The sequence below is a fragment of the Leptomonas pyrrhocoris genome (genome assembly GCF_001293395.1).
Source record: "Leptomonas pyrrhocoris isolate H10 chromosome Unknown, whole genome shotgun sequence".
NCBI classification, from domain to species: Eukaryota; Euglenozoa; class Kinetoplastea; order Trypanosomatida; family Trypanosomatidae; genus Leptomonas; species Leptomonas pyrrhocoris.
Genome location: NW_015438376.1, coordinates 474,825 through 499,146, shown reverse-complemented (window position 1 = coordinate 499,146; position 24,322 = coordinate 474,825). Strand labels below are relative to the sequence as shown.

The window sequence follows — 24,322 nt, the reverse complement described above, 5'->3', positions numbered from 1 at the left end:
TAGAATGATAATGCACTTTAAATCAAACTATTAAGCAACACTGAATAAGAGTTTTGAACGGCGATTTCGTTGTTTTAATGGTTCAGCAATTAGCGACGATTGAAAATTTGAAACATTTTATTATTATTTTAGATAATAGCATGAAAGGCGCTGATCTGTGCTATATACGATCTGTGGAAATTGCGAAGAGATTGTTTCTTGGATAATTCCTCTCTGTTTGAAACTCATTTTCTTTCTCCTCCTCTCTGTTTCTTTCATTCTCCAATTTTTAAAAACTCAAAGGAAATTTTTATGCCTACGTGTGAGTCCGATAAAACAATATCTACAATCCGCACACCCGTTTACAAAGAAAATATTCACGGACATTAGTTAAAACGTTTTTTCCATGTCGCTTATGACATTTCTGCAACTCGGCAATGAAACACCTTTTCCCCTTATTCCTCTTAATAATGGTGCTTTCCATGGCGAGTGCTGCGAACTGTGTGAGAGTAGGGACAATTCCATGCAACGGAACAATTCCCATCGATAGCCAGTACGATTTGGGTTCGATATGGTCGTTAGAATCATTCCGAAATAGAGTGACCCGGCTAAGCGGCGGGATAATGGAGTTTAGAGAACAGTCTATAGATAAAACTCTTCAGAATCGACTGGTGTCCGAATCCGGGATGTCCTCTGACAGTATTCTCGTTTTCGAGATAGCACCGGTTGCAGCGGCTGCTTCAAGGCTGTCTGGGTCGCTCGAGGACGCACGTGCGTGCTCAGCTATGCTGGATCCTTTAAAAGGTGGAATGGGCGGATTGGTATCGCGAAGCGCACGGTTTACCATTCTGCGCGCGACTGGAGCAAACGGTGCGACATGTTCTTTGCCCTTAAATGTATCGCTTGTGAGCGGCAACAGGATGAGCATGACGACGCTATTGTTTGACGACGCAAAGTCTATGTTTTCCAAATCCGTTACTTTTGACGCTGCCAAAGACGGGTCCTGGCCCATGGAAGTCACTTTCAGCTCTCAGTGCACATTGCAGTTTGTTTTGCTGGTTGACCGATACGGGACCATCAATCGATGGTACGTGTGGATCCCTACTACGGTTTATACTGCCATCATCGTCGCGCTCTTTTTACCAACAGTCGCACTGCGTCGACCGCTCCCGGTCCATCTTGCAGGTCTTTACCTTTTTTTAGTGTTCTTCGGCTTTCTGGGATCCACCATTGGCCTTGTCGTCGAGCTGCTACAGTGGCAGAGCACTCTGGGTCGAATGTTTCCCTTTCCGCCATCCGTCACGCTTTACAGCTGCCTTCCCATACTGTACATGCTTCTGTTTTTTCCAACCCTCTACCGTCAAGGCAACAACACGATCTTGTTTATGGGCACAACCCGCCTGTTCACTTACGGTCTGAACTGTGCGTTGTGCGTTGGGTATTGGATTGCAGGGTATGTGGTGCTCGGCTCTTTGGCTGTCTTTCAGCTTCTGGCAACCAACTTCATCATCACGTGGTATTACGCATATGTGACAGTTCGCCTTCGGCGCGCAGTGCAAGGATCGTCGTCGCTGCCCAAGTTTTCCAACAACTTCATTTATCTTTGGTGCGCCCCTGTGACGCCGTTCGCGTGCTGCGCACTCATGTACTACGACCTCTACCTCCTGACACATCGAGATGCTAAGAGAGACGTTTGCGCCATCCGAATGCGCGACGTCGCGCGTGTGTACAATGTCCAAATGTCACTTCCGCTGCTGTTTTTTCAAAACATTTACGGTGTTGCGCTGCTAGCGACAGCTACGGCCTTCCATATGCCTTTTGTGGTGCTTCTGTTCGTTGCTCTCTTATTTTGGGTAGTGCACTCTATTTACGTGATAGAGCAATACTGCAAGGAGTTGTCGCGCTGGCGTCGCCACGGTACTTCTTTCAGCACATGTGTGTGCCTATCTCTCTCCGCAGTGATGAACAAACTTCTTTCTGGTAGCGTTGGCGAGGCAAGTTCTCCCTCGCCTCCTTCACAAGCGTTTTCACACGCTGTAATCCCCTCGCCTGAAAGAATGCGACGGCGCAGCCAGGCAGGCCAATACGAGGAAGACCTTGCGGAATACCGTAACAGCCAGTTAAGCTCCTCTGCGACTTCCGATGATGATGATAGCTACGACGACCGCCTGCAGCGCCGCTCTCGCAGACCGATTCCCGATCAGTCCGCCGCCTTTTCTACACCGTCTCAACAGACAATCAATGATGCGCCCGAGTTCTGGCCAAGCAGTGTGGAGCGCTAAAAAAAAAAACGGTTTACACGTGCACCGCTGATCGCAGCGCCTACAAACTTTTAGGCTGCATAACAACACTCACTTCTGTTTTCCTAGATTGTAGATTAGATTCTAAATTTCGGCTTTCCGCTTTTGTTCCACAACTGGTCCAGATGTCGAACTTTTTTCATGACATCTGCCAAGCTTGAAAACGTCTTGTCACCAGCGCCAAACTCTATAATCCGGGGTCAGCGGACCTTTCTTTTTCGCCCCAAACTTTCTTTTTTTTCTGCCCTTCCGCTGCATGCGTAGATTCTCAGAAAAACAGAAAACTGACGAAGCTGTTAGCTCACGCCAGCTTTTTTAAATACTGTTTCTTTGTTCCCATTCACTATGCCAGCAAGTGCTGGTGGCGCGCATCTGGATGCTTATGACTCTGTAAAGGATACGTATGGTGATTGCAAATGGAAAACCGTGACAAAGGCAAATGAGGCAATCTAGTTTCATCATCATTTTCATCTTTCACTGTTTCTCGTTTCACTACCTTGGTTTCTCTCCTGTCTTCTGCTCCTATGCACTTGTGCATATGATAACCGCGAATACATCCAGCACCTTTTCGTCGTCTAGCCAGAAAACAGAGTTTTGTCTCGCTGCTGCTTAACAGAAGCATTCTGTTTAAATTGCTCGGCCTTCTTTTTGTGTCACTTCCTCCGTGGCCGTCAACGGTTGTGCTTGATAGTTTGGGATTTCTGCGCTGTCGTGAGAGCAAAACTCTCTCATCACACGTCGGGAGCTGGCCAACATTCTTTTCCATGGAATTTGCGCATAGCCGTAAAGGGAAATGTGGAGTAGTTTCCTCGGCCAAATACAGCAGCGCATCGATGACGCTGCTGACCTTCTGGGTGACGAGGAGGGCGAGGAGGTAGAGATTGAGGAGAAGAGCCTTCACCAATACGCACCAAGCCAACCGCAATCAGAGCTGCCAGGGAGCTCTTCAGTGACACAAGACTCTAGTAACAATAAGCCTCTCGCCGCAAATAATGCAGCCGTCCACGGCGACGCACAAGGCTGGGAAGAGGAAGAGGATTTAGACGACGTCATCTCGTCGACCACAGCAGCGACTTCTCTTTCAGCTCCGCCTCCCGTCATGACGAAGTCGACGGAAGAGCCAGAAGCTTCTGCACAAGCCTCAAATGCGATACCAACAGCTGCTCCTGATTCGGCTCTGTCCCGCAGGACTTCCTCGGTCACAGAGGAAATTCACGAAGGCATACAAGAGAGAGAGGCCGGCGCTGAAGCGTTTGTGGACACCTCTTGTTCGTCGTGCGTGAGCTCCCAAGCAACCCCGGTTCCGGTGCCAGAGGTGACTGCTGTTGCGCAGCTCGCGACCCCACCTGCGCTACCAACTGTCGGCAATTCAACCGCGTTGCCACCCAGCGCCGCCGCAGAGGAACACGGTGCAAACTCTTCCATTCTTCGCGACTCCGCAGACACCCCTCCTCTCACTTCTACCGCAGTATCCACCTCTTTTGTTAAAGGCTCTACAGAACTCGAGGGGAACGAAAATTCTGAGAAGTCCGAAAAAGCTGAAGAAGCTGAAGAGCGTGCTGAACCGGCAGAGGACGTGACAGCCTTTGTCATTCAAAGCGCATCGAGTCCGGCAAAGCTTACTGTCGGGGAACAGCAATCGAGACCATCTGGCGAAGCTGCTCCAAGGTGCGACGAAACGCCGTCGCTACCACCATCATCAAAGCCGGTGAAAGATTCTAGCGATGTGGTACAGTTGCTGCGCTTCCAACAACAACTTGCAGATGAGATGGAGACTGTAGCCAGCTTGCAAAAAGAAAACGCGGTGCTGAAAGGGCGAGTGTCTACTGTTGAGGACGAGCTTTCAAGTGCCAATGCCCGTCTGGCCAAGACAGCTGGAAGTGAAGAGCAGATATCTTTACTGATTGAAAAGCTAGGGAAAGAAAAGGAACGGCACAAGGCCGCCGCAAGCGAGCGAAGCCGGTTGGAGAGGCACGTGCAAGACCTGGAGGAGGAACTGGAGGAGTATCGAGTGAAAGAGGAAGGGTGGATTGGCGGAAGCGAGCAGCAGCAGCAAAATGAAGACGCTGCCCAGCAGCGCATCACACAGTTGGAAGAAGAAGTGCGTGCTCGAGAGTCGCTGACGGAGGACCTGAATTCAAAGCTGCGCGACATTGCGCACCAGAATAGTGTGTTGCTGCATCAAGTTGAGGAGCTCAAAGCGTCGTACTCCACCCAGCTGGATACGGTGCGGGAGTCTAGCTCAGACACGGTGAGCCATCTCCGCCGCGAGATTGAGCAGCTGCGCGCTTCGCTGCAAAGCCTCTCCACCGAATACGACACGCGAACGGCAGAGCTGGAGCGCGCGGTCCAGCAGTCCAGCGTGCGCGCGTACCAGGCTGAGGCGCGCTTTAGCGAAGTGGAGTTCAGCTCCGTTAACACGTTGCAGGATCTTCGCACCGAACTCGAGGATTCACAGCGCAGCATCGCGACCTGGAAGGCCGAGGCGCAAAAGATGCGAAACGAGTACACGGAGTTGCTCGACCAGTATGCCTTGCTAAAGCGATCACGCGCGGCAGCGGAGGTCGACTTGCTTGAGCGACTTTCTGCAGAGTCGGCGACGGTAGCTGAGTTGCGGAAAGGTCTAAGAGATTCGGACGCTCGATATCAAGCATTGCAGGAGACGCTGCGCACCGTGCAAGCCGAGTCTGAAGATCAACGGAAGACCATTATGCTATTAGAGACGGCAAATCAGACACTGAAGGCGTCGACCACTGACAACTTCCCCCATGTGCAAAGCGAGACGGCCGTTAGCAGTCTGACTCCGACGAAAGGGTCGTCCTTGGAGACGTCGTTTTCGGCGTCACCGTTCAGCAGTCGTCCAGCAGGCCGGGCAGCTGCAGCCGCAGTACCTATGAACCCCTTTGTGAACCGAGAGCGTCCCGTGTGGAGTGACACCGCTGACCGCAAGACTCGAGAGCGGTTAGAACAGGAGGTACTGCGACAGTCGACGGAACTGGAGCGACTCCGGCAGGAGGGGAGCGAAAACGCACAGTGGAGGAGCAAGTTCCTTCAGCTCCAGACAGAGCATGATCTACTGCTTCAGCTGTACGGCAAGTTGGAGGACAACATGAACGCGCTCAAGAGCAAAGCTGCAGAAGCTGCACCTGTGCCACCACCGGGAACTCTTGTGGGCTCCTCAGCGCCATCGCTTTAACCTGTAAGAAGTCAATCAAAAAACAAAAGTTGACACCGATTCTTCTCTTTGCGCGGCTTGTTTTTCTTTCCCCCTCCTTTTTGCTTGTTCGTCGACCACCTCGCTTTCTCTTCCTTATCCACTGCGCTTTTATTGTGCTCTAACAAATTGGGCTCTCATTTCACTCTCTTTCTTTCCTTTCTCCCCGATCATCGCTCTCTGTACGCCTCCTCGATGCGGTGCTGGTATTCGCGAAAGACGCGAAGGAGAACTAAAAACACAGTTCTTTTTTTCTTTCTTGCCAACACCGCTTCTTTCTCACAAAGCACTTCTCTTGCAAAGCAAGAAGAGCACTCCACTTTATGAAGCCGCTTTCGGGCCAAGTCTGTATTTCGTTGTCGACATCTATCTCCATCTTTGTGTGTGTGTGCAACACACGCGTTGACCTCTGCTGTTGCCGCATAGCGACACTAAAGCGCTTCATTACAGGGTAGTGTTCGGGCACGTGCAACAAGAGCCACTTTTTCTTCTTTGCACGTATCCTTCCATGTCTCTCATCCTTTTCTCTTTTACATAAACTCGATCATACGTTTATCGTCTCTCCCACATATGTTATGTCTTCTCCCCACACGGGAACATTTTCACTAGCAGAGAGAGAGAGACAACTTTTCGAGCGTTCTCGTCGGGCATGTGTGAGGGAACACACTCCGTGCTTTCACCTGCGGGGCTTCCATAACTGGATGCATCTTGAAAAGACAGTTCTCAGAAAGATTGTTTTCTGCTGACGGACAAAGCACCTGCCGCGAAGTTCTCTCTCCTTCACCGCCCCATTTAGCCTTAGTGGGTCGTTGCCCTTCTTCACAGTGAATTTGCGTCGTGTCAAAGCCAACGTTGCTAGAAGTTTGAGACTGCTTTTGTTGTCCACGGTGAACTTCGCGCCATCCTTTGTTGGTGCCGGTGCGGTGGTGCCGGCTTTAATTGGTGTTTTTCTGTTTTTCGGACTGGTTTGGTTCAAATTTAAGGGCACCGTCACCGAGAGTATGCCAACCGTTGGAGGTGTTGCCAAAGCTAACAACCAAAGAGGTAAAGGACATGGCAACTCGTGTAGCGCGGGAAACGACGCAATTGGTGCCTCCGCCGGTACCATCACATTCCTGACGGCTCCTCTCTTTGCGAAGGCGACGAAGAACACACAAAGCAGTGCACGAGAGCAAGAGGAGCAGTTTAGTGATCTGCTCGTGTTAATTCGCCATGGGGAGCGCCAGGACCACGCGGATCGCGCGTGGAAAGGGACGGCGCTGCTCCCGCTCTATGATCCACCGATCTCCAACGCGGGCCGCATGCAGAGCTTCGAGACCGCGCTCAAGTACTACGCACTGCGTCAGGAGAAGAAGATAGAGCAGCGTATTCGCGGAACCTTCACTATGTTTCTCGTTTCGCCATTTCACCGATGCATCGAGACCGCTGCCGTCATGAACATTATCGCCTTTGAAGGAAAACTACCCATGTACGTGGATCCGCTGCTGTCGGATTGGCAGCAGGCGAAAGTGTTCCGTACCGCACCCCTGCTGGGCGGGGTGTACGTGCGTCATCCTGACGCGGACATCGAGGACGCGCACGGCGACCGTCTTTTGTTTTGCCCGCAGCTGGAGGCTCTTCGAGCGACCCTTGTGCCGTTTCTGAAGACAAGAGCCGCCGAGGCGAGCGATTTACTGGCGGAATATGGCATATCAGCGGAGGTGGCAGCGTCGTGGGTCGGTGTAGGGGAGCAGTGGCTGGACAGCCATGCCACAATCCCTGTGTGGACCTCCGCTGCGGTCACCACGAGCATTGTTGAAAAAATCGAAGCACAACGAACGTGCACCATTCCCGACGCCGTTGGCGAGCGAACGACGTGCCGGAGAGGCGGGAAGGGCCCCCTGCCGCCCCCTTCTCGCGATGCGGGAACTGGCAGTGCGTTCAAGGGCTGCGGCGTGCCGCATCCCGAGGGCAAAGCCGATCTGGTGCGACGATGTGAGCAGGTGGTGGCCACGCACTACTTGCAAAGCTCCCCCGCATCGTCGCAGTCGATGGTGCCACGCTCCATTCAACACGCTGCTGCGAACGAAAGAAAGACGCGTCTTCCTAAGTATTTCCAAACGTGGGCAGAACGACCGGCAGAGGAACGCGAGGCCACCGGGGCTCTCGCGCTGCTGCCTCCCATGCACGTCATAGCAGTCACGCACGCCGACATCGTTTCCACCTTACTGGAGGTGTGCTGCCCTAAATACCACGACAAGGGTGCGGGGTACTCCGTGGCCTACTGCAGCATTACCGCGCTTCAGCGCCACAACAACTTCTATCGCATTCCTCCCCTGGAAGAGCGGCAGCGTGCCGAGGCGAGCGCGAACGGACGTGGGACAAGCCAGCGATGTAGCAAGGGCTATCCAAAGAAGAAGATGACCGCGACGCCATCCAAGAGTCAGCTAACCGGCCTGGTAAAAACTCGTGTACCTCCACCTTTTTCAGCGGAGTGGACCGTTGAGTCGGTTGGGTCTACGGATCTTCTGCGCACACGCATTGTGATCCAGTACAGCAAGTGAGAGGAAAACAAAGCATCACCACCGCAGTTTTGAAGCCCCGACTTTCCTTTTCTCCCGAAACGCAGGGAGGAAGCAGGAGAGGGCGTTTTCTTGCTTTTCACGTTGAGGTGTGCCAAACAGACACGCTCACGCTGCCAGTTCAGCACCTTCTTAGGTATGGACTGTCATTTTTTTTCTTCCTCCTTTGGAAGATATTGCCTCTTTTGCACCGCGTGTCGAACACGCAGTCTATAAGCAAGACAACAACAACGATAAATTCACGAGACCTTTTTTTTTCTGCCTTTACGCCGAGCAGACTATGCTAAATGGTTCTTTCATTAACAGCAATAGCATAGCTTTCACTCTTTGAAGCAAAGCAGTTCACATTCCCCTCCAAGAGGCACGTTCCCATCCCACAAACGGTTCCGATCACTTTCCTCCTCGCTCCCACAACTGCGCGAATGTCAACATCTTACGTCTCCTCAAATTCGCAATCTCTTTTTTACTGCATCTTTTTCTCTTCTGTTCGCTATGCACGTTGCCCGCGACGGAACAGTTTTTCTTACCTACAAGTTTTTTTCTGCGTAGCAAAGGTGGCGTTTCGTTGCACCGCTGTTTCTCTCCTCAATCGCGCAAGGGATGTGCTGGTGCTTTCACCATTCAGCCTCCATTTCAAAGTGTGAGTTCGTTTTTCTTCAGTTACTGCTCTCAAAACAGCTAGCCGAAGTCTCTTCTGGTTTCTTGGCTGTGTTTTCGCGTCCGCGAGAAGTATTCTTACCACATAATTACTCTATTCAATCTGCTACTCGAGTCTTTTCTTTCTTCGTATTGTTGATCTCATCTCATACCATCACGTTGGATCTCTGTTCGCAATGCAATCAAATGTTCCACCAGGCGTTGGGCCAGGTGGCAGCGGTCAAGAGAAGCCGCCACTGAACGTCAATGCGCCTCTATATCAAGGCCAATTCAGCGGAAGGGGTCGGGGTGGCAACAACCGCAGTCACCGTAGCCCTCAAAACAACAACGGTGCCGATAACACCACAAAAGGGAACGCCACGCAAGGAGCTGGGGTGACGAGTGGCTCGCCTGCACGCAAAGCGCCAGATGCTCAGGCACCGAACGCGGGAAGCTTTTACGGAAATGAAAAGACCGCGTCGACCGGTCGAGCGCAGCAGGGCAACCGCGGGCGTCGTAATAGCGGCGGCGGCGGGGAAGGCGGCAACGGCGCGGCCAGTGTCGGTACCAGCGCCGCCGTCGCCGCAGCGATGAAGCGACTGCAGAGTTTGCTGGCGGCCAGTCAGCGCTCGGACGCAAAACAGGGGCTGTCAAGACCTCAAGGGTCGACCGTGCACAGCAGTCTCGCGGAGGACATGTTTTCCGGCGGGGCTTCAGCGAATAGCTTTGTGATGGAGTGCATGCAGACGCAGCGCCCCGTTGCGTTGCTCACGCACTCCGGCGAACCGCTCTCCCCGCGTGGCGACCGCGTCGGCGGCGCGGGCCGCTCCGCCTACCAAGAGCAGCGCAAAGTATCGCTTGATATGCTGCTGTCCAGCGTCGACGACATCGTCTCCCAGGTGTATGTCAACTTTGACGAGGACTTGACGAAGGTGCTCCTCAACGCGTTAGACCGCGTGACGGCGTGCGAGACGGCTGACCAGAAGGAGCGGACTAAAGTGCGCGTGATTGACGAGATGCTCGAGGTTCTCGGCGACAAGCACTACGATCTGCTGCAGTGCATTATGTACCGCCCACGCGAGGTCTTTCTCCGGCTCTTGGAGGAGTTCTGCACCCTGGACGATGACGGCGACACGGGTGTCAGCCAATCCTCTGGTGGTCCGCAGGGCTTAACGGTGCGTTTTGTGAAGAACACAAATCAGCGTTCACAGGCGCAAGAGGTTGTGATCGGCGACGCCGGCAGAATCACCGACCAAAAGTGGCTTGCCCACATGAACAAGCGCTACCGTATTCTCATGCAGGAGTCGGAGTTGGATGAGCTCTTCAAGCGCGATTTTAGCATGACGGGCTCCATCATGCCGGCGGGCGCCACCGTGACGATGAAGCCCGGACATGTTCGAATCCACATCCCGCCCCCGCGGCAGGAGATCATGCCAGAGGAGAAGCGGGTGTGCGTTGCCACCTCGCTGCCCGAGTGGACCCATCCAGCCTTTCTCTCCATCACCCACCTCAACACCATTCAGACGACCATTTTCCAAACCGCCTTTCACACCTCACAGAACGTGCTCGTGTGCGCGCCGACCGGCGCCGGCAAGACAGTCTGTGCGCTGCTGGTGATGTTGCGCTGCATCAGCGAGCACTTCGACGGCGGTGTTCTTGACCGCGACTTCAAAATCATTTTCGTTGCACCGATGAAGGCGCTGGCGCAGGAAATGGTGGAGAACTTCTCGCGACGGCTGGCACCGTTTATGATGAAGGTGCGCGAGCTCACCGGCGATATGCAGCTGACGAAGCGCGAGCTGGCCGAAACGCAAGTGATTGTGACAACGCCAGAGAAGTGGGACGTCATTACTCGGAAGTCGAGCAACGAAGAGCTCATAAACCAAGTGAAGCTGATCATCATGGACGAAATCCACCTACTGAATGAAGAGCGCGGCCCCGTGCTGGAGGCAATCGTGGCTCGCACGCTGCGACACGGTGAGCTGAACCCTGAGATGCGTATCCGACTGGTGGGGCTGTCCGCCACGCTGCCGAACTACAAAGACGTGGCGAACTTCCTGCAGGTGGATCTGCGCGAGGGCCTCAAGGTGTTCGGGCCAGAGTACCGTCCCGTGCCGCTGGAGCAGACCTTTATTGGGGTTCAAAGCAGCGCTGGGCAGCAGCGGCACAACAAAGAATACGAACTGGACCGCCTCGCGTACGAGGAGGTGGTGAGGAACGTGCGGGAAGGGCATCAAGTCATGGTGTTTGTGCACTCGCGGAAGCAAACGGTGCAGCTGGCGAAGTACTTCGTCGAGGAAGGGAAGCGCCGCGGCGAGGAGCATCTTTTCCAGTACAAGGGCGTCATGCCCTCCGCTGTCGAGAAGAAGGGTCGCACCTTGCAGGGGCGTGATTTGTCCGCGCTGTTCGCGTCAGGCTTTGGCGCGCATCACGCCGGTCTGGTTCGCTACGACCGGACCTGCACCGAGGGTTTCTTCCGCGATGGCTACCTGCGAGTCTTGTGCTGCACAAGTACGCTGGCGTGGGGTGTGAATCTGCCGGCGCACACTGTTGTGATTCGCGGCACGCAGATGTACGACCCGAAGCGCGGCGGCCTCGTTTCCATTTCGGTGCTCGACGTGATGCAAATTTTTGGTCGCGCTGGTCGCCCGCAGTACGACACGAGCGGCCACGGCATCATCATCTCTGACGACAAGGAGGTGAGTCACTTCCTGCGGCTCATCGCGCACGCACTACCGATCGAGAGTCAGATGCAGGGCAAGCTGTGCGACCACCTGAACGCCGAAGTTAACGCCGGCACCGTTTCCTCTGTGATGGAGGCCTCGTCGTGGCTGGAGTACACCTACATGTGGCAGCGCATTCGCGTAAATCCGCTGACGTACGGGTTGAAGGTGAACAACGTGCGCAAGGATCCCGAGCTGAAGATGGTGCGGTACGAGATGATCAACACCTCCTTCACGGACCTCGCCATCGCTGGCATGGTGCGGTACAACCCCGAGACGGGCTCGGTGGAGAGCACGGATTTAGGGCGTCTTGCCAGCCACTACTACATCACCTACGAAAGCATCAGCATCTTCAACGAGAAGATGCGCCGCCCCGACGACACGTGGATCGATTCACTAGACATGGGCACGGCCATGAACATTGCCGCGTCGGCGAAGGAGTTCAGCCAGCTGAAGGTGCGGCAGGAGGAGCTCGACGAGCTGCAGAAGCTGCACCAGATGATGCCGAAGCAGGTGCGGGAGTACCGCGTGAGCGGCGAGAGCACCGATGAGACGAGCACGCAGTGGAAGGTGACCACGCTGCTGAAGGCGTACATCAGCCGCCTCGGCGTGGAGACGCACTCTCTCTCGTCGGACACGGTGTACGTGCTGCAGAACATGCCGCGCATCTGTCGCGCGCTCTTCGAGATTGAGCTGGAGCGCGGTCACCCTCTCACCACCTACACGTACCTGACGCTGTGCAAGTGCATGGAGCACCGCTGCTGGGACTTCGAACACCCCCTCACACAGTTCACGAACTGGGGACGCAGGGTGAACATCACAGACGCGGTGTGGGTAAACCTCAACAAGCGCAATCCGAGCATGCAGCTGCTGCAGGAGATGTCGGCGAAAGAGGTGGGTCAGATGGTCCACAACGTACGCGCCGGACGCGACATTGCGGATTTGGTGGCGAAGTTCCCCTCCGTGAACATCGACATCGACGTGCAGCCGATCACCCGTTCCATTCTTCGCGTGAAGGTGACGATCGCGGCCGACTTTGTGTGGAACCGCGAAATCTCCGGCAACTCAGAGCTCTTTTGGTTACTCGTCGAAGACCAGGACAACCACTTCATCTTCCACCACGAGTCGGTGATTATTACGCGCAAGGAGGTGGAGGCCGGTATTCCGCACGTGGTGAATCTTGCTGTACCGATCGTGCCGCAGTATGACATGTACTCCGTGCGGCTCTACAGCGATCGGTGGATGGGGTGTAAGGAGGACTACACCTTCTCGATTGGCCACCTGCACCTGCCGGAGGACTCGCAGATGACGACGAAGCTGCTACCCCTCAGCCCTCTGCGGCTGCACGTCATCCCCGAGGAGTACCACGCGCTGTACAAGCAGTACAACCAGTTTAACGCGGTGCAAACGCAGATCTTCCACGTTCTCTTCCACACGGATCAGAACGTTTTCCTCGGCGCCCCTACTGGTAGCGGTAAGACCATCGCGGCGGAGATGGCCATCCTCCGTGTGTTTGAGCAGTACCCCGGCAAGAAGGTGGTGTACATTGCGCCGCTGAAGGCTCTCGTGAAGGAGCGACTGCGCGACTGGAAGACGCGCATGAAGCTGATTGGGCGGTCAGTGGTGGAGCTGTCCGGTGATGCGACCCCCGACATTAGCGCGCTGGCGAAGGCCGACATTTTGTGCACGACGCCCGAAAAGTGGGATGGTATCTCGCGTAACTGGCAGGTGCGCAGCTACGTCACGGCGGTGAAGCTGGTGGTGTTCGACGAGGTGCACATGCTCGGCACCGATCGCGGTCCGATTTTGGAGGTCATCGTGAGCCGCATGCGCTACATAGGGTGGAACCTGAAGGCGCCGATCCGCCTGATCGGCCTCTCCACCGCCGTCTCCAACCCGGGTGACTTGAGCTCGTGGCTTGGCGTGGAGAAGAAGTGGGCCGTCTTCAACTTTGACCCCTCCGTACGTCCCGTCCCCATGACGGTGCACATCTCCGGCTATCACGGCAAGAACTACTGCCCGCGCATGGCAACCATGAACAAGCCCACCTACAACGCCATCTGCGAGAAGAGCCCCACGCAGCCGGTAATCGTGTTCGTCTCGTCGCGTCGCCAAACGCGCCTGACCGCCATGGCCCTCATCGGCTTCCTGCTGATCGAGGGCAACACGGCGAAATGGGTGCACATGGATGTGGATCAGGTGCAGAAGTACACGTCTCAGCTGGACGACCCGTACGTGAAGCACTGCCTTCAGTTCGGCGTCGGCATCCACCACGCTGGTCTCCTCGAGGGTGACCGCACCATCGTCGAGGACGCCTTCCTTTCCGGACGCATTCAGGTGCTGGTGGCGACGTCGACACTCGCGTGGGGTGTGAATTTCCCTGCGCACATGGTCGTGGTGAAGGGAACGGAGTACTACGACGCCAAGACCTCCTCCTACGTGGACTTCCCCATCACGGATGTGCTGCAGATGATCGGTCGTGCTGGGCGGCCGCAGTACGACACGGAGGGCGTCGCCCAGGTCCTCTGCCACGAGCCAAAGAAGGGCTTCTACCGCAAGTTTCTTTACGACCCGTTTCCGGTGGAGAGCGCGCTGCACAAGCAGCTGCACGTGCACATCAACGCCGAGATCGTTTCGGGCACCATCAACACCCGCCAGGACGCGGTGAACTACCTGACGTGGACCTACCTCTTCCGCCGCATTGCGCGCAACCCGTCGTATTACGGGCTGGAGGACGGCTCGCCGAAAGCGGTGACTATTTTTCTGTCGAACCTCGTGAAGGTGGTGCTGGCGGATCTGGAGCGGTGCGGCTGCATCGAGCCGCCAGACGCGATGGACGAAGACGCCGACCCCGACGCAATACAGTACACTGTACTCGGCAAATTGTGTTCCTACTATTATATTTCCCACCTCACCGTCGATCTGTTCAACCGCAGCATCGAGCCGGACCAATCGTGTGCCGAGCTGCTGCGGCTGCTGTGCGACGCGGAGGAATTCAACGAGCTGCCGGTGCGGCACAACGAGGACAAGATGAATATGGAGCTGGCGCGGCAACTCCCGCTGCCCATCCGCGACGCGGAGGCCGACAGCCCGCACGTCAAAGCGTACCTGCTCTTCCAGGCCCTCTTCGACCGCGCCCCCATGCCGATTACCGACTATCTCACGGATCAGAAGTCCGCCATGGACAACGCCGTGCGCGTCATTCAGGCCATGACGGATGTCGCAGCGAACAACGGCCACCTCCACGCCGCGCTGCGGTGCATGACACTGATGCAGTGCATGGTGCAGGCCCGCTGGTGGGACGACAACTCCCTCCTGCAGATACCGAACGTGGTGAAGGCGATGCTACCGGTTATTGAGAAGGAGTGCGGCGTCCGCCACGCGGCCGAGCTCGCAAACAGTCCGCTGTCTGTGCTGCAGCAGTTCCGAAAAGTGCTAGAGATGCCCGTCTTTGGCCTGCGGAAGCGCGACGTGAATGAGTCGATGGAGGCGGTGCGCGGGCTGCCTCTGGTCCAGGTCAGCCTCACCATCGCGCAGCAGCCCGCACCGCCCCAGGACGACGAGGACACCGACGCGACGTATGAGCTGACGGTGCACTTACAGCGGCTATCGTTTGGGCAGAAGAGCGTCGTCGCGCCCCACTTCTCGAAGACGAAGGATGAGCAGTTCTGGGTGGTGGTCGGCCACGAACCCACGGGTGAACTGGTCGCTTTGAAGCGTGTGAACCGCCTGCGGCAAAGCCACACGACGATGCTGCGGATCGACTGGGACGAGGACTGGGTGAAGTACAGCTCAGATGCCACGGTGGAGCTGAACGTGTATCTCGTGTGCGACTCGTACATCGGCATGGACCAGCAATACAGCTTCACGCTTCCGAAGCCTTGCTAGCGAGTCCCTAATGGTGCTTGAGAAGCCTCGCTGCAACAACGGCGCGCCAGATGCGCTAAACGCCTGCACACCTCACCACATTTCTTGACAACAGCAGAAAAGGATTAGCTGTTCCTTCTATGGGATTGCTCGACTTTTGCTTCAGTACCGGACATCGCCCCTTTGCTGCCGCTTACACAGAGCTGAACATATTTCACCTCAGCAATTATATGTTCTTTTCGTTTTGAAATTGTTATCACGTTTGCGTGGAATATCAAGAAACAATGAAACTAAGTGCAAAGAAGGACGCGCTGTGCGGAAGTGGGAATACTCCGGAGGCCGCTTCACTGCGGGGAAGAACATTTTTTTTCTTCTAGAAAAGCACAAGATTAGAGGTGGACTTCGACTTCTTTGGTGGCTTTCACTGAGTTATGACAGCGGTTCATTTCAACATATATATTTTTTGCGATTGCTGCACTGCGCAGCTAGAAGCGCGAAAAAAAAAGACATAGCAATTATTCCGTCGTGCGCAATACGGTCGACCCTTTTTTTTATCATCCCTCCTGACTCGACTCTCGTCGCGACACACAAGAGCACTCCGAGCTACTAATAAAAGCTCTAAAAGACAGGCCGAATGGGCCTAATGGGAAAGCCGTCGGCGCTGCTCTTTCAGCGTCATTTCCCGCCGATAAGGCTTTCAGGCCGGTGCTTTCTTCTGCGGCCGCGTCACTCACCTATTGCCGCGCTGTCGGAGCACTCAAGCACATCCTCTGCGAACGCTCTGCTCGATCTGGAATGCGTCGAACTCACCCAAGACGATTCGTCCTCGTCCCGGCAACAACATGCCGTGCCGGGAAGCCTCGTGGGGAACAGCTATTACACACAGCGATACAAGAGCGGTAACGCGAACGCAGGACACCGCGCATCCCTAGCCACGTCGTCGTCGCCGCGCTTTTTCAACGGTGATTTGGTGCTGCGCCTGTGCCAATCTGCCGTGCCGCGCGAACTGGCGCACAAGCGCGTTGTGGACGTGACAGGGATGCGGACCAGCTTTCTCAACTCCTCCGAGCGTGATCGACGGGCGCTCGCTACCGTCGAGGAGGCGCTGCAGACAATGCACCTGCACGATGGACACGAGGTGCCGGCCTTGCAACGCGGTGATGTCGACTTGATGCGTCTGCAGCTGCAGTGCGTTTATGCACCGCCTTCCGCTGCAACGTCAAGGGGAGCGAAACCAGTCGGTGTTTCTGACACTACGTCGTTTGACTTGCGCAACGTGGCGGCTGTGTTGTGCCCACTGGACAACCCGGATGTCCTGCTTGCCCAGTCTCGCCGCCTGACCTTCCGGTCGGAGATGGAAGCGCTGCAGGTCGCGCGTGTCATGGCGGCGGCTGCGAGCGCGCTGAAAGGCGGACCACGTAGCGACGCGTCTTCTTCATCGTCGCAAGTGGTACTGCGGCCTGTGGTGCGTGACGGTCATTTGATCAGCGTTGTGCTGCGCGCACCGCGTCGGACAAGGTGAACAAGCTCGAGCGCTTCACGGCTACCGCACCGCTTAACTTTGTCGCGAGGCGAAAAGCAAAGTTGTCTTTCGCGGAGTCATGGTATTATCTGCTTCTTCATAAATTCAAAAAAGAAAGAGTAGGAAAACCAAGTACCGACAAAGGCCGTTGTAAAGCGCTGTTTTTTCTTTTTGAAAGGCTTTGTGGACGCTACCTGGTGTCGAGGCTGCTGGCGCGCTGTTTCGCTAGCCGCAAAACCCCGCTTCCCTCTTTCTGTTGCTGTTCTTCATTCCAATTTTTTTTTGACAAGGTGATATCTTCCTCTGCGGTCAGGGGATGGCCGTCATGAAAGGACTATTGACAACGCAAGCGCTTCTTTCACCTACACACACGCATAGCGCGCCCAACTTCCACGTACCTATTGCCCGATTCTTCTTTCATAAAGTTTCTACTCACCACCGCAAGTGAACGTCACGGTGCCACTACAGTCGCAGGTAACTCACCGTCACACAATCCTACTATTACCGAGAAGAAGGTCTGTACCTATAAGAGAAAAACTCATACCAAATACAGAGGAATAGGTCGGCTTTCCGGTGTGCAGCGGTTTTCTTCTCTTTTTTCCTTTTACCGTTGCTGCTAAGGGACATTTAAGCTTTGCTTCACAGAGGAACAACAGCAGCAGCAGAAAATGCCAAGCGGACCCAAAACCAACAAGTTTACCAACCGCCACAGCGAGGAGGCTCGCCTGCGGGAGGAGGAGCGTCGACTGGACTCCCGCGCAGCTCGCGAGGCCGCCAAGGAAGATGCCAAGTGGTCAGAGACAGACGCCAAGGTGCTAAAGAAGGAGGAGAAGCAGCGCGAACTGGAACAGAAGCAGGCGGAGAAGGCTGCGCGTGATGCGGAGAAGAAGGAGCAGCTTGCCGCGGAGGAACGGGAGATGAACGCCAAGGTGCCCGCTAAAGTGTCCAAGCGTCAAATTCAGAAGGACCTGTCGAAGATGCTGGCCGACTACGACAAGCAGCGTGACGCCATCCGCGGCGTCGAGCACGGCGCGGTGGTGGAGCCGGCGAAGACGGAGGACGAGGCGACGCTCCCGCACGGCAACGTTAATCGCGAGCGCGGCATTGCGTCGTTTGCCAGCGGCAAGCAAGACCCGAACGTCATCAGCGCGTCGGGTAAGGCCGGAGACGTTCTGGCGGCGTTGGAGGGAAAGACAACTGGCGAGGCTGAAATCCCTGACAACCGTCACATTGGCAAGCGTGCGCGCGTGCTGTACAGGGCGTTTTATGCGGAGCACTACGATGCAGTGAAGGAAGAGAAGCCCGGTCTGCGTCGTGCGCAGTACAACGATGTTATATGGGAGATGTGGCAGAAGAGCCCGTCGAATCCGTTTGTGCTACGCAGTGAGAAAGTTGCACAGCAGCGCTTGGATGAGGAGCGCCGCTGGATGGAGGGCGACTCGGAAGGTGACGAGGAGGACGAGGAAGAGAAGAAGGAGTGACGGTCAACGCGGCTCTTTTCCTGTTGGTGCTACGGCGGTGGCGGCGGCGGCCAAAAAAGGTACCTGCGGCGGCGTGTCCAGGCGTCTGAGGAGGCGGTGCCCACGTATGTCAAGTACATAGCAACCGGACTGCGTGGGCACACCTACCATTATTGCTTTTCTTTGCGTTTTTTTTTCCCTTTCCCTCTTTCTGCGTCTCCCGCTGTCCCTCCGTCTTGCCGCCCCATGTCACTCTCTCCACTTCTGCTTTGTTTTTCGCAACGGCGACGGAAGAGCGCCGCTGCACGGAGGCCAACGGGAGTTTGCTTGTCAACTTCCCCTCAACTGTTTTGCACACACACACACACACACTCATTCATGCACGGTGAACAGCTCGTTCTTTTCAACGGCGCAGTTGAGCGCATCCGTGTTGTCACTTTCTCTCTCCGTGGCAACCGGCGGCCAGTTTTTTCCCTTCATTTTACCGTTATCGACTTCCTAGCCAAGGACCTCCTGGTTTTTGGTCTCACCACGCTTGTGAAGTCTATGTTCGCAGCAGTGGACGAACAATGTGGAGTAAGATGGAGGCGACAAAGCGGAGTTTTGTCGAGCGTACGGAGAGGCAGAAAATTAAGGGGTTCAAAATCTCGTCGCCGCTATTGTTTTTCCCCGACCAATATGTATAGTACTCGTCTGTGAAAGGCCGAAGTCGCGCTTGCTTAACCTGTCTCGTCAACGCATGATGCACTCCCTCACGAACCGACAACGTTGTGGAACCTCTTACCCATATCTTCCTCCGCACATCTCCTTTCTGACGTTCTTGCCACATTGCGGTTCTGCAGGTGCCTCTGCGCGGCTTCGAAGAGCCTTTCTAAAAAAGGAAAAGGAAAGCACAGCGTCTTCACAGCACATCACCGGCTTCTTAGAATCGTCCTGTGTCTACCTCTTCTTACAATCCAAATACATATAGATCTCACTTTTTCCATAGAAGCACACCACGACACACCGCTTACAAATAGAGGTGTGTCTATTATCAAGTATTTATGTTTGCCGGAACTGCTCCGTAGTTTGGGCGTTGAACCCACATCCTGCGTAAACCAGAACAGTAATCAAAAAAGCTGTTTGGCCGCGCGTGTCTTGCACACTGTAGAGACCCGCCTTCTCGTTTTGCGACCCTCGTCAAGGCGGTGCCGTATCGGCGACCCAGGTTTTTTTTTTCTCTCTTTGCCGCTGTCCTCTGTTCGAACCAGCGACGTTGGAAGAAGGAACCGCCGTGCGCTCTGAAAAGCGAAACACCAAACGATGCAGCTGCGTGAAGCGTCGAGCTCAACATGAACGTCGACGATCCCTTCGCAAATGACCTGAACAACTTCCGCACGGTCGTTGCTGGGTTGCGGCGGCAAGCGTCGTCGTCGCCGATGGGCAGCAGCTTCGGTCACGGCCTCGGTGGTGGCACCTCTGACGCCTCACCGCTTCTGTCCTTTCAGAGCACAAGTGGACCACTTGGCGCTGCCTCAAGTGTCCAAGGCGCGGGTTCACCGATCTTTAGCAGCGGAGCCAGCGGTGTGTCGCTCTTTCCGTCGGCCTCCAACGCTGCCCCGGTGGCGGGGCGCCGTGCACGCGGAACACTCAGCGCCAGCTCGCCCCTCTCTGCCGCCCCCTCCAGTGTGCCGCCGAGCTCGGAAAGCGGTGCCCATCCGCTGTCTGTGTCCCATCAACGGACACAACTCTCCGTTCCACTGACGCAGGCACCGCCCCTCGCCTCCGCGGTTACTACCACCCTTTCGTGGCTCGATTATATGGAATCTGTTCCACCGCCACAACCACAGGCGGCGGCAGCACATCGACAGGGCCTACCTCCTTTGTCTACCTCTCCACCAACCTCCTTCACTGCTGCGGCGGGGAACGTCCTCTCCTTTCTCAACTTCGGCGATGCGGACGGCGCAGGCAGCACGACACCGCCCCCGGCCCATGAGACTACATTTCAGCCAGAAACGAGTCCTGCGCCTGCCGCCGCCGCAGCCGAGGCGGAGAAGAAACGAGCAGAGTTGCGCGACCTGTACGCCACGCTGGACGCTCTGGACATGGAGCAGCAGCGGCTGGATGAGCGGCTTGACACCCGGCAGCTGAAGGAGGAGACGGCACTGCTTGCCTTGGAGACGAGTGTGAAGGAGAAGGCGAACGAGTTGGTCGACAAGGAAGAAGAGCTGGCCACTAAGCACACGGAGCTGGCTAGTCGCACAGCGGAGCGTCTGGAGGCGTTGTCGAGCCGCTACACACGTGAAACGGAGGCCCAATCGACGGAGGTGCGGTCGCTGGACGGTGCACGGCTCGAGAAGCAACTACAGCAAGTGCGCTCTCAACGCACTGCTGCGGAAAACGAAGTAAAAATTTTGCGCGAGAGGGCGGCCCTGGCGTTGGCGATGGAGCCTTTTAGCGAGAGGGGCATTCGCGTTGCACTGAGCGCAACAGCACCTACATCCTCCGCCGCCTCCGACCACGCCGGTGCGAGCGACGGGGAGGGGGACACGGCTCCCTCTGCGTCATTGGAAATGCGGCTGCAGAAATCTGTGGACCTGCTGCGCGCGTACTGTGACCAGCGCCTCCATCACGCGCGAGCACACCTCGTCGACTACGTGCACGCCGAAACGCTTGAGGCGGCTCACGCTGTCCGGCGCACGCGTGAGCAGTTGTGGGCGGACGACGCCGTTCAGCACAAAACACTCTTCAATCAGTACTTGACAGACATGATGCAGCGGTACATGCTGTTCTACAAGGAGCGGGCTTTGCTGAAACAACAGAACATTTCCTCTTTGCAGGAGGAGATACGCAGCACCGCAGCCGAACTCCGTAGCAACGCCGCTGCGCGTCTCGCTGGGCTTCTGAAAGACGTCACCGCCAAAATGACGCTCTCAGAGAGTCGCCTAACCAAATCGGCCGAGGAGGCCAAGAGCGAACTACAAAGGAAATGTGCGGCTGTGGTGGAGACCGATGTTGCGATGGCCATCACGCAGCGGAAAGAGCTGGAGAGTCGCCAGCTCGTCGAGGCCCAGGCGCGGCGTCAGCGCTTTCGGGCGGAGGAGCAGTCATTGCTGGATCAGCTGCAGCGTCTTCGTCGCTCGAGCGAAACTGCCGCGCACGGCGGCTTTCAGAGCTTGTTGGACAGCGTTGGGCCCTCCGGGCTTAATCGTGCGCAGACACTCGATGAGGAGGTGGCAGCGCTGAAGGGACGCGTACACGAAAAACTGCTCGGCGGCGGTGCATCGTCGTCCTCAGAGCTGCGCGCCGCGTCCAGCGCTGCCCACATGCACGCCGAGGAGCTCGTCCACGTAATTCGCCGTGCTCTGGCAGAGACCGCCGCACAGCAGCCTTCTCTCACACTCTCACGTCAACGCTGCGATGAACTGCGCCGCGAGCTGCTGCACGGTGTTGGAGAAACGGTGATCGAGCGGCTGCAACACGCCCGCTGCGTCCAACACGCTCATCAATCTCGTATTGACGCCCAGCGCAAGACGTGGGAGGCCGCGCATCGGCAAAATCTCGCCGCGGCGTGCTCGCTAGTGTTGCCGATTTCCGGCAGCACCGCCAAAACGGGGGATGCGCAGTACGTGGCGGAGACTTACGCTGCGCCGCAGGACGTGACTTCTATTGCCTTGATGGACCTCGTACGCGACAAACTGCAAAGCCGGGATGACGCTCGTCGGCACCTTCTGCAGTCTCGCAAGGAGTGTGCAACGCGGTGCTTTCGGCTGCTGGATGACATCCACGCAAGGCAGGAAGCCGTGCGGACTACCTGGGAAGACCTGTGGGGTGCTGCGCAGACGTTGCTGACGCAGCAGGCGGCGTCGCACGAGGCACAGTTGGAGGTAGAGAGAGGGCTCATTACCGTTGAGGCCCTGCAGCAGACGGTGACGCGTGATCGCCGCAATACGGAGCGAGAGTGCCGTCGCATTGCCGATGCGACGCAGCGCATCAACGCAGACGCGGCGCAGATCGGTGTAGACGCCCGGCTGCTGTGCGCACCGCCGGAGCTGCTGGAGGCGGAGGGCGAGGCGGTCGCCGTCGTGCCGCCGCCGTTGCCGTCGACATCCACGTTTCTGCACGCTGTGGACCCCAGCGTCATCAACAGTCTCTCGAACGGAAATTTGTTTACGGCGGTGCACACGTCCACCAACGTCGCTGCAGGGGCGTACAACAAGACGGAGAATTCCAAGCCAGCAACATCATCTCCTGCCCCGTCTGCGGCCCCCATGGCATCTCAACCTCCGCTTGCACCCACTCTGAGGAGTGCGGACAGTGAGACAAAACCTGGGCCTCCTCGTCCGACCCCGCAGCAGGGGGATTCCTCACACATCGTGAATTGCAGCAACGCCACGGCGACACAGCCGTGGTCCTCCGCGTTGCTGCAAGCGGAGCAGCTTCAGTCGTCGCCCAACACAGAAGAGGCACACATCGCGACGGAAGAACCTTCTCCGCTGGGGCCGACTGCACAGGACGAACGCCGTGGCGGCGCAGTGGGTGTGGGCCGGGTCACCAGCGTACACCTCTCAGGCGGCGAAGAGGGCAAGCAAGGCAGCAGCAGCAGCGGCCGCAGCAGGAGCAGCGCACGGTGTGAGGGCTCAAAGGCTGCCAGCTCCGCATCACCCACCACCACCATCGAAGAGAGGCACCACAGCTCGTCCAGTTTGCCCTCGGCAGAGATTCTGTCGCAGCTCGGACCGTCCACGTGGCTCGACACCGACACCGGCTGGCAACAGCGCCTCCGAGCCCCCTCCTCGTCGCGGTGGCACCTGCAGCGACCACAAGGGAGGACGCCAACCACGTTTGGAACCTTCTCAGCGTTGGAGGAGTTTCACAGCGGTGTGGACCGGTCCGCCTCGGCGATGCGAGATCAAGACACCTCCGGCGAAGGGACCCCGTTCAGCTTTGATGACTCGAACAACTTTGTGGATCTGCTGTCGTGCACGGACTCGCCGGCCTCGTCGTACCGGACGCGTTAGATGTCACGGGGATTGAAATAGAAGTGGCCGCTGGTGTTGGTCTTTTTCTTTTCCCCGAAAGTGCCTCCTCCAATTCTTCTTTTCGAACGTGGGAGAGGCTACGTTGAAAGGCACAGGTGTTTGTTTCGGAATGTCTCGTACGTTAAGCAAACGCACACACACAAGGAGAAAAACCCTCCAGATGAAGGACGCGAGAGCAGTGATGAAGAAGATCTAAAATATGCTGACAATCCACGATTACGGTAACGAAGCGCTGCTGTTTTGCGCGAACTGAACGTACTTCGCAAATGGAACCTTTACGTACCGTTTCCTTCCACCTGACTTACATGACACACCTTCTACACCCATACCCACACCAACACGGCAGCGCGTAGCTCAAATTAGGTTTTCTGAGAGAGAGAGCGGACATGCAAGTTTCCGCGGCAGCCAACACGAGCGCCAGCCCGGCGCCGGTGATCACGAACAGGCCGTCTGGGCGGCAGATTTCATACGAGGAGATCTACAAGGCCGCCAAGTGTAACGTGCTGGCTGACTTCTACCGCGAGAAGCGCTACCTTGACAAACGTCGCCGAATTGCGGAGAGAAAGGAGGACGTGCAGATCATCCCCGTGACAAACGAAGGCAATGCGGCCGCAGCGCTAGTGCGGGCGAGCACCTCGCGGCTGCTGAAGGAGCACAGCAGTGCATCGTGGAGTGCCTTCCTCTATCAGTCAGGCGTGTACGGCCTCACAGGGGTCAGCTCCATCGGCACCGCCATCGCGTTGTACCTTGGCATCTACAACAATCGGCTCTTTCTGCCGATTGTGCCGATGGCGGCTGCGGTGACGTGGCGGATGTGGGGTGTGCTAGAGGATGTCTGGAGCGAGCAGCGCTACATCGATAACGCGGCGAGGCTGCGCGAGGAGCGTCAGGGCAATCCGATGAACGCGGTGGTGAAGCGGCGCCGCAAGCTGGACGTGGTGACCGACGAGGAGCAGCCTGCCACGGATCTCATGGAGTAGTTGTGGGCTATATGGAAACATATATATATATATATATATATATATATATATATATATAT

The 24,322-nt window shown here is 56.3% G+C and overlaps 8 protein-coding genes across 10 annotated transcripts; all 8 read left to right on the top strand.

Moving 5' to 3' along the window:
* Window positions 1-281: 281 nt before the first annotated feature.
* ABB37_07824 (hypothetical protein) lies at window positions 282-2,261 on the top strand (the record flags this gene model as incomplete). Its single annotated transcript, XM_015806605.1, has 1 exon — window positions 282-2,261. Exon 1 carries the CDS (start codon window positions 603-605, stop codon window positions 2,259-2,261), a length of 1,659 nt encoding a protein of 552 aa, XP_015654969.1. The 5' UTR covers window positions 282-602.
* A 578-nt stretch (window positions 2,262-2,839) lies between these two features.
* Window positions 2,840-5,475, top strand: ABB37_07823 (hypothetical protein; the record flags this gene model as incomplete). Its single annotated transcript, XM_015806604.1, has 1 exon — window positions 2,840-5,475. The coding sequence occupies exon 1, from the start codon at window positions 3,073-3,075 to the stop codon at window positions 5,473-5,475; it is 2,403 nt and encodes an 800-aa protein (XP_015654968.1). The 5' UTR covers window positions 2,840-3,072.
* Window positions 5,476-6,101: 626 nt separating this feature from the next.
* Window positions 6,102-8,036, top strand: ABB37_07822 (hypothetical protein; the record flags this gene model as incomplete). The annotated part of the gene is made up of 1 exon (XM_015806603.1): window positions 6,102-8,036. Exon 1 carries the CDS (start codon window positions 6,495-6,497, stop codon window positions 8,034-8,036), a length of 1,542 nt encoding a protein of 513 aa, XP_015654967.1. The 5' UTR covers window positions 6,102-6,494.
* A 534-nt stretch (window positions 8,037-8,570) lies between these two features.
* Window positions 8,571-15,301, top strand: ABB37_07821 (putative RNA helicase; the record flags this gene model as incomplete). Its single annotated transcript, XM_015806602.1, has 1 exon — window positions 8,571-15,301. Exon 1 carries the CDS (start codon window positions 8,888-8,890, stop codon window positions 15,299-15,301), a length of 6,414 nt encoding a protein of 2,137 aa, XP_015654966.1. The 5' UTR covers window positions 8,571-8,887.
* Window positions 15,302-15,871: 570 nt separating this feature from the next.
* ABB37_07820 (hypothetical protein) lies at window positions 15,872-16,802 on the top strand (the record flags this gene model as incomplete). Its single annotated transcript, XM_015806601.1, has 1 exon — window positions 15,872-16,802. Exon 1 carries the CDS (start codon window positions 15,915-15,917, stop codon window positions 16,800-16,802), a length of 888 nt encoding a protein of 295 aa, XP_015654965.1. The 5' UTR covers window positions 15,872-15,914.
* A 424-nt stretch (window positions 16,803-17,226) lies between these two features.
* On the top strand, window positions 17,227-18,283 carry ABB37_07819 (hypothetical protein; the record flags this gene model as incomplete). Of its 2 annotated transcripts, none has more annotated exons than XM_015806600.1 (1): window positions 17,227-18,283. In XM_015806600.1, exon 1 carries the CDS (start codon window positions 17,471-17,473, stop codon window positions 18,281-18,283), a length of 813 nt encoding a protein of 270 aa, XP_015654964.1. In that variant the 5' UTR covers window positions 17,227-17,470. The 2 variants fall into 2 exon arrangements, with proteins under 2 accessions (XP_015654964.1, XP_015654963.1); XM_015806599.1 differs by having other exon boundaries at window positions 17,247-18,283.
* A 1,310-nt stretch (window positions 18,284-19,593) lies between these two features.
* Window positions 19,594-23,262, top strand: ABB37_07818 (hypothetical protein; the record flags this gene model as incomplete). The annotated part of the gene is made up of 1 exon (XM_015806598.1): window positions 19,594-23,262. The coding sequence occupies one exon, from the start codon at window positions 19,594-19,596 to the stop codon at window positions 23,260-23,262; it is 3,669 nt and encodes a 1,222-aa protein (XP_015654962.1).
* Window positions 23,263-23,628: 366 nt separating this feature from the next.
* On the top strand, window positions 23,629-24,263 carry ABB37_07817 (putative mitochondrial hypothetical protein; the record flags this gene model as incomplete). 2 transcript variants are annotated; one of them, XM_015806597.1, is made up of 1 exon in its annotated part: window positions 23,629-24,263. In XM_015806597.1, exon 1 carries the CDS (start codon window positions 23,670-23,672, stop codon window positions 24,261-24,263), a length of 594 nt encoding a protein of 197 aa, XP_015654961.1. In that variant the 5' UTR covers window positions 23,629-23,669. The 2 variants fall into 2 exon arrangements, with proteins under 2 accessions (XP_015654961.1, XP_015654960.1); XM_015806596.1 differs by having other exon boundaries at window positions 23,636-24,263.
* Window positions 24,264-24,322: the final 59 nt, after the last annotated feature.